Consider the following 11615-nt stretch of genomic DNA (forward strand, 5'->3'; position numbering starts at 1 on the left):
ATATGTAAGTCAAACCGGAGCGTGCCAAGGGCTTGGCACACGTGCCTTTTGTCAACCCCTCATTTAGGGGGTGGGCCTACCACTTTCCAGTTGGCCCCAAAAGCCACGGGGGAAGTTAACCTCCACCACCCCTCACTTCCTAAGAACCCACGTAACAACAAACCTCACTTGACACTGATTCATTGCAGGCTGGGATGGATCTGGAACACGGCACAAAGTGTTTTCTGAAACCAAAGCATTTTCTGCCCTGCTGGAGGTTCTGTCCTAGCTGGCGATACAAACGTGCACACAAAAACTGCTAGAATGCTCTGTTCTGATCCCACGGCTCCCCCCCCGCCCCCCACAAAAACCCGTAAGACTGAGCTGGAAGGTCTGGGCGTCATTTATTGACAGCAGTTTACACACATTTGCTTTCTTCCCGTGGCTGTTCCCTTCAAGGCGCAGGCACAGAGCCCTCTAGAGAGGGCAGTCTCTGAACAAGGGAAGCAGGAACTCAGGATGCACACGTCTCTGGCAGGCCCATGTAGCCCCGGCCGGATGCAATCCTTCAAGCTGGAAATCCGCCGGGTATTTGAGACACCAAGGTGGGAGGTGGAGAGGGAGGCCAGAGGACTCACATCTTGGTCCAGGCCTGCTTTCTCATTATCCAAGTCCATTCCAGCTTTAGGACCCTGGGGTGGGGGTAGGGCAGCAAATCAGCCCACCCACCTTCACAGGGGCAGATTCTTCAATCCGCGCTTCTGCTGGCCCCGCAGCTAAAGAGAATCGGCCTATGGTAAGAGACAGAGCGCTTCCTCTCTGACCCTCCCCAGCACCTCTCCTCAGCTGGGTATGTGAAGGAACCACTGGAGAAAACCGAGGCCGGTGTTCGGTGTTGTTCAGCCGCGCATGCCGTCTTCCTCAAATCATGAATAAAAGATAGGTTGGAGGCTACCAGTCTACTCAGGCCGCCCACTGACTCCCAGCTCATCACACACATGGTCCTGCCTGTCTTCTGCCCACTGCCAGTGCCTAGGCTGGAGCGCCAGCAGGCCCCACAGACGGGAGCCAAGCTGGTCTGTGTAGGCACTTGGCAACTCTGGGTAGGGAGGCGGATAAAAAAAGGGGATGGAAATGAGAAGAGTGAAAGAGCTTCACCTGATCAAGTAATTAGAGATCCGAAGTGATTTTACTTTTATTTCCTTCACTTTAAGCCAATCATGAAGTTTCACAGTGATTTCTGGGGCGGGAGAAGGAAGGTGGTGGTGAGCATCATGGGGGCTGTGGTCCAGATGGCCCCAGGAGGTGCGGGTCTCACTGGGGCAGCTGGAGGAGCACCGACTGCCCAGTGGGCAGGTAGGTGATGTTCCGGGAGCGCGACAGCTGGTACGCGATGTCCTCCGCCGCCTCCAGCTTGCGCAGCTCGATCAGGCCGTCGCCCGCAGTGGTGAGCGAGTTGGCGATCAGCTCTGCTGCCTTGGAGTCGCCCTCCGCAGAGATGATGGCTGCCTTCTTCTGCTGCTCAGCCTACGGGGGTGCAAGCAGAGAGACCAAGATCACATCTTGGGGTGCTGGATGGCGGCTACAGCCTCAAAAGGACCACGTTAGGCATCCTCACCGGGTCCCGAAGGAACCCTGGGACTTTACCTCCCCCTCCAGACAGGGTCAACAAGCACTGTCCACCCAACCCTCCTCTCTCCTGTCTTGCCACTGTAGGGACACATTTCTGTTGGCTATATAAATAGCTGTCTTATTTAAAAGTCCTCAATAATATTAATAGCAACCCAGTCCAGCCACATACTCCAAGGCAGGAGGACTCCAGGCCAAGGAAAGCAGGAGAGAAAGAAAGATGGAATTAATCCTCATCTTTCCCTCCAGCCCCAAGTCAAAGCGACTTTCATCAAAACCAGAGCAGCTAAGCAGGAGCGGCAGGCACGGGACGCTCCCTGAAGTCGCTCTTGGGCTAAACTAGTTCCCGACCAGGAACTCGGGCACGCAGAACGAGGCCTCCTGGCTTCCCCTACCCTTACCAACAGGAGGGCGTCTATCTGCAATGCATGACCTTCAGAAGCACGGGAGGAGAACACAGTGTGGAGCCTGTCTGAGATGAACAGACAGCTGTTCAGCTGAGGTTCTGGGACTGTCCACTCAACAAATATTTATTGATACCTAGAATCTAACCCAGGCATGGTTTGGGACACGTTCTAGGGGCTGGAAAGAGGCAGAAAAAAGTGGAAAAAGAAAAAATAAGGCTCCATCCACATGGAGTTTATATTCTCTAAAGTTAAATGTCTACCCATATACCTCTCTTTTGGCTGATTCTAAGGACTAAGGTGTCCTGGATTAGGAATAAAAATCCAAGAGAATTAGTGGTGGGGAGAAGGGAATATATGAAATAAATACACCTTTGCAAAGACCGAAAGACCAGGCCCTACGCAACTGTACTGCGTCCCAGCACTCTGACACATCTGGGTGGATTTAGTGCTTGAAAGAAATCCAGTGATGACAGTGTACCTGGTGCAACGTTTGATCCCTTTTGCTGTCAGCTTTCACTATGTAACCACAGTTAAAAATGACCTCTCAGTGAAGCTGAAAATATTCCAGAAGAAACATTTTTATTTGTGGGAGACTGTTTTTGATCATAGGGACGTGGAAAAAAAATTACCCTTCAGTGATTTAAGAACATAACTTCACATATCCCTGACTAGACCCCGAAGACTCTGGAACCAATTGCAGGAGTACAGTCCCTTCGATCCCCTTCCGATGATCCCGGAAGAGATGACAGATGATGAATTTCCAGGCCACCCAGCAAACAGGGAGGCTGAGCAAAGGAGAAAGGGGAGAGAGGCTCCTGCCATCTGGTTGAGTGCTCACCTTTTCCACCACAAATCTGGCCCTCTCTGCTTCCTGCTGAGCCACCTGTTTGGCTTCCACCGCTTCTGTGAACTCCTTCCCAAAGGTCAGATGCGTCTAAGGGGAGAGAGTGAGCACGAGATGAGGCAGAGTAATGGCTTCGACAGCGCTGCTGCAGGGCCCGCACGGCCGCTGGAGGAAGAGGCCACGAATGGCTCTAGCAGCTGGAGATAATGTGAGGTCAGAACGCCCTTCCACCTCCACATCCGTGCCCAAACTGAGTTCACACCCCAGAATCCTCGGCTGCCCAAAGTGCTCCTGTACCTCATTCTGGCACCCTCAGGTAGAACACAGCCCACGGGCACCAGAAGGTATCTACTCGATTGACCACCTCCCTAGGGGAGGAGACCTGTGGGTCCCAGGACCCCCACCACTGACTAGTGCTCTTCCAAGGTCCTTTGATGGCCTGCTTGAAGCCCCCAGAGAAGCCAGATGGAAAACTGAGCCCCTGAGAGTGAGGGATGCAGCTGGTTCTCAGGGATTCAAGAGTGTGCTGCTCTCTGCTTATGACTTAACCAGTCCACTGCTTTCTCACAGCATCTCCACCACAAAACAGGAAGAGGACTAGAGAGACGATTTCCAAACCATGATTTTGCAAATCATGGTTTTCCCTATGTGTGAGTGCTTCTGATAAAGGGTTGAAAAGAAAGAGAAGGCAGGTAGAGGTATTGCTTCGGGTGAAGGTTTACAATTCTGATTATGCATCGGTCTTCCCTAACAACACGAGTGACCGAGACTTCGCTGAAGTGATGTATCTGTGATGACAGCACAAACAACGGAAACAGATCTCAGCACTACTAATGCCTAGTCTAATTTATCTATATTTTTTATTAAAAGGGAAGAATAAAGGGGATAACAGCATTGGTTTTGCTACCAAATTCTACTTGTTTCATTTCCTCCACTACCCTCCCAACCTCTGCTTTAAAAAAAGAAAATAAGCGGCTCAAAACTTCTCCTGAAGAGTAAATCCCAGTCCAATGTCTTCCAGAATTTTTAACTCTCCTAACTCTTAAACTGCAGCTGTTCTAGCTCGCCTGCTCCATTTCTGGACTCTTGTTCAAAGTTTGGGAAAGAAAATACAATCCTGAGCAATGAAAAAGAAATGCGTAATTAAGGAATAAAACTTCTTTCTAAAAGGGCCAGCTGAGGGCAGCAAATTCCCCATGAAACCTAATTTTCTTCTCACACCTCTTAGATATGGTTTCTTGTGGTCAACCCCCATTTCCCCAGAATGGAGTATGTGGTCAAAGTCTAGCAAAATGCCAAGCTTCTCCTTAGGCTTTTACTTAGTGTGTTCTCACTCACGGCCACAGTGTTTAACACTAAGTGGGAGAGCCTGAGGAACCACTCTGGTCCAAGGAGCCAAATGGCTGCAGCCTGGCGTCTTGCCAGTAGAGGGAGCCCACGAGCCCTTCCACGGCTGGAAGGCAGTTGCGGCAAGTGGAGCAGTGCCCTGGGTGGGCGCAGGGTATGTAGAGTGTTACTGTTTAAACAGCTGCACAGATGCTGAGGGGGAAGCTGTGCCTTTCCCCAGCGACGCACAGGAGAACGGAATGGGAAACACTCTACCTCACTACCCGAACAAATCACTCCAAATGATTTTCCCCAGAGAATCAGAAACACGACCCCTTCCCCTCACCCTCCTCGATCTGAAATGCTATCCTGCCTGTATTGCTTTCTGTCTGCACTGCGGCATTCAGTGTCATATAAATACACAGACCACACAGTCTCAAGAGGATAGCTTATGCCTCAGAGATGCCCCCTGCCTCCCATACCAGGCTTTGGGAAACAGAACCATTCATTTACACTCTATCACCTTTCATGGGGAGGTCCCAGAGCTCACCTGACTGCGCTTTAGACCCTAGGTGTTAGGAAATTCCTCGGGGTCAGGCTGGGAGGTCTGTGCTAGGGAGAAAGACTATCCCAGCTGTTCTCTAGTCTCTACCCAGCAGTTTCTGCCTGTGTCCAACAGGGTGAGCAGGACATCACTTCCTGGGGAGCTCGGGGGAACATTCGGTTTGGGGAAGGTGACAAATCTAGTGGTCAGGGCCAAAAGTTAAAAGAAAAATGTCTGTGGCACAGGGGAGGTAAAAGAACCTTCTTCTGAAAACAAACCCGAGGAGACTGCCACATGCCACCAAGAAGGTTCCATGTTTTCAAGCCTTCATTGAGGAAAGTGGAAGGTAGGACCTCACAGCGTCTACCCAGATATGGAACCAGGCACCCTCCCCTGCAGGCACCCCAAGACCCTTACCAAGGATACGTCATCCAGGATGAGCCCAAAGGTTGCTGCTCGCTCCGTGAGGTCATCGCTCACCTGTCTGGAGACCAGCTCTCTCTGGGTGATCAGTTCTCCAGCATCAAAGCGAGCCTGGTTCCAAGGGAGGGCAGAGGAGCCGGTCAGGATAATGAGGAAGCAGAGTCCCAACCAGTCACCGCCAAGCTCTTCCTGCCACCTAGCGATCTCCTGGGGGCTGGGCTCGAGGCTCGAGGCTGAGGCCCTGTTCACTCACCACCACGGACTTGAGGATCTCGGTGGTGATGGACGGCAGCACGCGCTCGTCGTAGTCCTCTCCGATGCTGGTGAAGATGCGGGGGAGCTGGCTAGCAACCGGCCGGAAGAGGATGCGCAAGGTGATGTTGACATTCTGTAAATCTTAGGGTAGGGGAGAAGTGCTGGAGTTAAAAGTAAAAACCAAAGTGGCCTTCTATGACCTCTCCTACCCCAAATTTGCTATAATTTATAAGTAAAGTTGCCGATTATCAGATCCTAGAGGGTGAGGCGCACCTGTGCGTGGTCTCCTTGGTAGAGAACCCAGCACAGCATCAGCGTTAAAAACTTCTCCAAGGATTCTGGTGATGACAGCTTTTCAGTGTGTCCTGAATGCCCTCTGATATAAGTAAATTCAGATTGTACATCTAACAGTTGCCATGGATATGCCTGGAACACTGAATATTTTAAGAAAACAGATAGGCCAATGCCAAGAATTCTAGGGTAAGTCCTCTCCAAGGCCCAGTGAATGTGGCCCAAGGTAGGAGTGTGCCTCAGAGAGGTGACCGTGGGTCCAGCAGACTAGCAGTCTAAGGCCTGGCTGCAGCCTCAACTCTGCTGTTTACTAATTATGCGGGATCACTAAGCCTTAGCCTATCTCAGCTTATTTCCTCACATGTAAGAATGGGGATGATTTCATCTGCCTCCCAGGCATGTTGGGAGAAACCGAAGGAGGAAACAGATATAAAGGCACTCTGTCAAATGCGCAACAGATGTAAGGGGTTATCAGACTCATCTAGAGGCCGTTTCTCATTACTTGGCAGAGTCAAAGGACCCAGGGAGGGAATTACAACTTCCCCTGACAATGCAGTCCTACTTGGAGCTAAGGCACTGTCACGGCCTGCTTGCAGTCAGTCATCAACCATATGGACCAAACGCCCATGACATGAGTTCTGAACCAGGCACCAGAGTGGGAAATGGTTATACACCGTCCCTGATCTCTGCAAGTTCCTATCAAGTTTTGAAGATAGGTGTATAATGTGTCCTTAGAACAACTGCAAAACAGTAGAGAAAGAAATCCCAAAAAGGAGGAAAGTTCAGAACTAGGCCTTTAAGTTAAAATATGATGTTTCTTGATTAACCCCACTCCACCGCTGATTTCCTCTGATGTAGCAGGCAGGCCAGACCCTTTACAGGAGGCTCCTCCTCTCTCTGGCCAGGAGCGACAGGACAGATCAGTCAACACGACTGTACCCTTTCCCCTCCTCTGCCCGACGCACTTCTCATCCTAAGTGCCAGTGCAGACGCACGTTCCTCACAGGAGCTCTCTTCTCGGCGTCCCCTCCATGCTGTGGTCCCCGCGCCCCACTCTAGTGCCTGTCCACATGGCTATCTCCCTAGCCAGGCCAAGCTCCTCAAGGCTCCCGCTCTAGTCAACTTTGAACTACCCCACCCTCTGACCCAGCGCAAAGCCTGCCACTATGACAGAAAGCAAACATCTGCTGAGGGACAGCAACACCCATGCAACCCTCTCCTCCTGCTGCACAGAAACGTCACGGCCAAGACAGCACCTGCCGTTCCATCTACTGCCTGTGCACCTCTATGTGCACGATGGGGGGAGAACCATGACAGCCATTCATTTTAGGCTCCAACTGGGAAGCCAGTGGCGTGTCAGACCAGATTGCTCTCAGGGATGTGGGCCTTGGCCTGTGAGAGAACAATGTGAGGGCAGCACTGCTGGAAACAGAGGCCTTGGAAAGCAAGGCAAAGGGTAAGTCAGCTGTGAAGGCAAACAGAACAGCTGGAGATCCGTTTACAGTCACCCTGGGAAACAAGAACTGATGGGAAGGGTCAACCGAGGGAGCAAAGGCAGACTTAGATTTCTTTAAAATTGGATTGCTATGTAACTCTTGAAATATATCTTTGTTCATTTCTCTAAATTTGTACAACTGTGTGCGTATTTTAAGTATATAGGCATACCTCACTTTCTTGAGCTTCACAGACACTGCATTTTTTTACAAATTGAAGGTTTGGGGCAACCCTGTGTCAAACAAGTCTATCGGCACCATTTTTCCAACAGCACCCGCTCACTTCACGTCTCTGTCACATCTTGGTAATTCCTGCAATATTTCAAACTTTCCCGATATTATTATATTTGTTATGGTGATCTGATGATGGTTGGCATTTTTTAGCCATAAGGTATTTTTTAATTAAGGTATTGTATATACATTGTTTCTTTAGAGAGAAAGCTATTGCACCCGTAACAGGCTACAGTATGGGGTGAACTCTATGTGCTGGGAAACCAAAATATTAGTGACTCGCTCCATCACAATATGTGCTTTGCTGCGGTGGTCTGGAACCGAACTCACAACATCTCTGAGGTACGCCTGTATATTTCTTTCTCTGTAGCCACATAAAAGTCTTCACGGAAAATATGCCAGGAATTCGTACTACGAGAAGTTCAACCCGTTCGGGATCCCACAGCAGCCCTTCCACACTCTCTACTTTACCTGACCCACAGACAAGACTCACCTTTGCTACCAGTGATTACTGGCACGTTACGTGGTCGAGAGCGGCAGTCAAAGATAATTGGTTTCTGTACCCAAGGGATGAGGAAGTGAGTCCCTTCCCCTACGACAATGTCCTGCACTCCACGGAACCGGTCAAAGATGACAGCTCTGTGCCCAGCATCCACTAGGAATGAAGAATAATGATGGGTCAGAAAAATCCCCTCACCCTTTAACCAAAAGGATCATGGTTTTGAAAGATCCCTGGTGCCTTCCATTCATTTATTAAGTCTCCCCTCTCCTGCTCTTTCTTCCTACACTTCTGGTCTCTAGAGGCCTCTAAACAGCTATAAAACTAAGCAATCATTTCCCATCCCACATGTCCTCCCAAGGACTTCGGTAATAGGATCTATTCCTCAGCATCCTTTCTCCTTGAAACAACTGGCTGCTGACTTTCTGATTAACCACCTCCCAAAACTTCTTTCTAAAACTCACCAGTCTTCACTGTTACCACAGTCCATCCTGGTTCCAATTTAACTCAGTGTTTCCGGAAGCAGCATCCTCCCTATGGCGATCCTAAAATTTGGAAGGCCCCACTTTTTCTTTCCAATAGATTGGTTTCTCTAAGGTCTGAAGGGGTTATAGAGCTGTCTTGCTGATTCAGAAAGAAATTAGTAATGGTGACTACTGTTTAGCTATGCAGGGGTGGCCAAAAAGATCAGAGTATAAAGCTGCACCATAGAAGGAGAGCAGGCTTTTCTTTCTTTCTTTTTAAATAAATTTATTTATTTTATTTATTTTATTTTTGGCTGCGTTGGGTCTTCGCCGTGCGCGGGCTTTCTCTAGTTGTGGTGAGCGGGGGCTACTCTTCGTTGTGGTGCACGGGCTTCTCTTGTGGAGCACAGGCTCTAGGCGCGCGGGCTTCATTAGTTGTGGCACACGGGCTCAGTAATTGTGGTTCACGGGCTCTAGAGCACAGGCTCAGTAGTTGTGGCACATGGGCTTAGTTGCTCCACAGCATGTGGGATCTTCCTGGGCCAGGGATAGAACCCGTGACTCCTGCATTGGCAGGCAGATTCTTAACCACTGTGCCACCAGGGCAGCCCAAGAGCAGGCTTTTCTGACCAGCTGCTTTCTGTCTCTGCCTTTTTGGACATTACAGTTGGCCCAAACACCTTCACTCTGAAAGTAATCCTCCTCTTGTCAGGGTCACACATGAGGTGGGTCGATCTACTGCTACTTTCCAACAGTGAAAGCTAGAGAATATCAGAGGCGGAGGGGGTCTTAGACATAAAGCAGTTTGATCCTGTGGCTTGACCAATGAGAAAGCTGAGGCCTGCGGAGCGGAAAATGACTTGCCTAAGGTCACAAAGAAAAGTGGAAAAGCCAGCTTAAACACCCAGCACACTGTTAAAAGCTGGGCAGTGCATCTCAAAGATATTTTCTCTGGAAAGACTCAACCACACCAGAGCAAAGCTGCTACTCAGGACAAGGTCACCGAAGGGCTAAAACCCTTGCTGAGTTATTCCACACACAGGCAGAAGAGAACCAACGAGCTCTCCATTTCAGCTGGCCAGCGAAATCCTGGCACTCTGCTGCAGCTGCTCTTTAAATTCACAGGAGCAGGTGGAAACGTCCAACTGGGCTGGGAGGCTCTTGGTGAATAAAGGCTCTGAGAGAACCTATGGCTACAAGGACAGAGGCCCTGATGACAATGCAACCATGTGGTGCAGGACGGCAGTAGGTGAGCCCTCTTGGTCACAAACACATTCACGGACAGCGGCTGCCAACAGGAGTGTCACACAGGCTATGAAGACCGAGAGAAGTCCTCTGGCAAAGGGCAGTGACCCACCACCCCTCAGTGCCTCACCATTATACAAGGCAGAGTTCACCACGCCTCCTGCAACGGCTAAGGCCAGGCCAAACTTGCCAATGGACTCAAACACTTTGGCAGCCATGTCTCCTTCTGCTGGGCCTGCTCACACCTAAGTGGGTAAAAACAAAACAATTCAATCCCAGAATCCTCAGAGTAAAGCCCTCTCTGAGGCATCACATGTACCTGTCGAGTTGGCCATTTCTACCCACCCCCTCCCGAGAGCTCTAAATTATCGACTGAAGGACATTTCATAAATAACACTGCAGCTTGGATAAGTGTATACTCAATTCCTCTGCGCTTCTTTCTTCTTTCTCTACTACTTAAGAGAAAGGGTCTGGGGTCCTCGGTTCAAAATGGGAAGGAGGCATGGGCTTGATACCCATAGAGAACTTAGCCCCACACCAAACACCCTCCCATTTCCTGGACAGTCAGGCCCCAGGAGAGAGGCTGCGTGGCTGGTTCTGTGCAATTCTGGTTCAGAAAAGAATGTGATTCCAAGAACAAAATAACAATAATAGCTGACCTTTATACTAGGTAGTCTTCTAACAGCAATTTCCATATTTAATCCTCACACCAACCCGTATGAAGTAGATAACTACAGATGAGGAAACTGAGGCACACAGAAGTGTTAAGTTACACCAGGAGCCTAAGATCACGCAGCTATGAGGAGGGCTACCAGGATTAGAACCTAGAGGTCCAATTCTAGAAGGCACATCTTAACTCCTCACCACGCGGCTTCTCAACATCAGGCGTTAAGAATGACCTGTTATTATAGAAGCAGGCGCTACATGACGTTCTGGGGTCAACATATCCCGAGAACCAATCGGGCCAGAAAGGCCCTAAACAGCTGCACCCCGAGGGAGAGCCCGGGAACGAGTGGGGGTAGGGGGGCTGAGGCGGGGTGGGCGCGAGCACGGCTGACCTCACTAGAATCTACTCCAGCACTTAACTTTGTCTCACTCCGCCCCATTGCCGTCGTCCACTTCAGCCTCCCTACCTCCTCCCCAGACCTCAACGTCTCTACCTTCATCTCTCCCCGTGCACTTAAATCTTTCCTGAGACCAGGATGCCCAGTCCCGACCCCTCAGCTTTTCCATTCCTAACAGCTTCTACATTATTCCTCACTCTGGCCCCATACACACCTACCTCACTCTACGCAACCCCTGGCTCCTCCCGTGCTCACCCCCTTTCCCCTCCGACACGAGGCGGACCCACGCATGGACCCCGCCCGCCCAAACCTGGGGCTAATGGGAGTGCAGAGGGGAACTGCGGAGACGCCCGGACGCGGGCCGTAGCGACTCCTCTCCATTCTCACCTGCTCCCACTCTGACCTCCACATGAATTCCCCAGACAAACATATTGCGCGTGCGCCGGGCAGCTCCCCCTCTTCCCCGCCTTCCTTCCAAGATCCGTGCCTCCGATTGGTAGGGACGAGCGCTGTGCATTCTGGGAAGGGTGGCTTGCAGCCTTACCCTAGTTCCCGGGCTCTTCGCAGAAGAACTACAATTTCCAAAAAGCCATGCAGCGGCTGGCCCGCACTGAAAAACCTTTCTCTTTGGTGGTACTAAAGGCCCAGAGGTTGCCGCAAAGCCTTTTGGGTGCTGTAGTTTCTTGAGGGATAAATGCACGTGCGTGTCCTGAACAGATTTGGAGCCTGCGAGAAGGTGGGCGCTAAGGCCCTCGCAAGGAGAGGCTGGGCCTGCTGGCTGGTGGCAGAGAAGGGCAAGGGCAAGTTTAGGACTGATGAAAGAGGGCGGGTGAGCATGCTGCACAAAGTCGTGGTGAAGTAACTGGTGGGCTGAGAGATTGAAGGGCTGGCTTCTTTCCAAAGACCTATCTAGAAGCGACC

The 11615-nt window shown here is 50.6% G+C and overlaps 1 protein-coding gene across 2 annotated transcripts; it reads right to left on the reverse strand.

The window, feature by feature from the left end:
• Positions 1–364: 364 nt before the first annotated feature.
• Positions 365–11135, reverse strand: PHB1 (prohibitin 1). 2 transcript variants are annotated; one of them, XM_065896676.1, is made up of 7 exons: positions 11082–11135; positions 9761–9875; positions 7916–8077; positions 5406–5548; positions 5147–5263; positions 2854–2949; positions 365–1506 (listed from the first exon to the last, which is right to left on the reverse strand). In XM_065896676.1, the coding sequence occupies exons 2-7, from the start codon at positions 9846–9848 to the stop codon at positions 1294–1296; spliced, it is 819 nt and encodes a 272-aa protein (XP_065752748.1). In that variant the 5' UTR covers positions 9849–9875; positions 11082–11135; the 3' UTR covers positions 365–1293. The 2 variants fall into 2 exon arrangements, with proteins under 2 accessions (XP_065752748.1, XP_065752749.1); XM_065896677.1 differs by lacking the exons at positions 2854–2949; positions 11082–11135 and having other exon boundaries at positions 1294–1344; positions 5240–5263; positions 9761–9848.
• Between the last annotated feature and the right edge of the window lie 480 nt (positions 11136–11615).

Source organism: Phocoena phocoena, chromosome 19, assembly GCF_963924675.1.
Source record: "Phocoena phocoena chromosome 19, mPhoPho1.1, whole genome shotgun sequence".
NCBI classification, from domain to species: Eukaryota; Metazoa; Chordata; class Mammalia; order Artiodactyla; family Phocoenidae; genus Phocoena; species Phocoena phocoena.

Excerpts from the sequence above, each read along its gene's own strand:
- PHB1 (XM_065896676.1), bottom strand. The coding sequence starts at position 9,848 with ATGGCTGCCAAAGTGTTTGAGTCCATTGGCAAGTTTGGCCTGGCCTTA. Across the intron at positions 8,078-9,760 it reads GAACTCTGCCTTGTATAATG|TGGATGCTGGGCACAGAGCT; the intron begins GTGAGGCACTGA and ends CTTCATTCCTAG. Across the intron at positions 1,507-2,853 it reads CCAGATTTGTGGTGGAAAAG|GCTGAGCAGCAGAAGAAGGC; the intron begins GTGAGCACTCAA and ends GCACCCCCGTAG.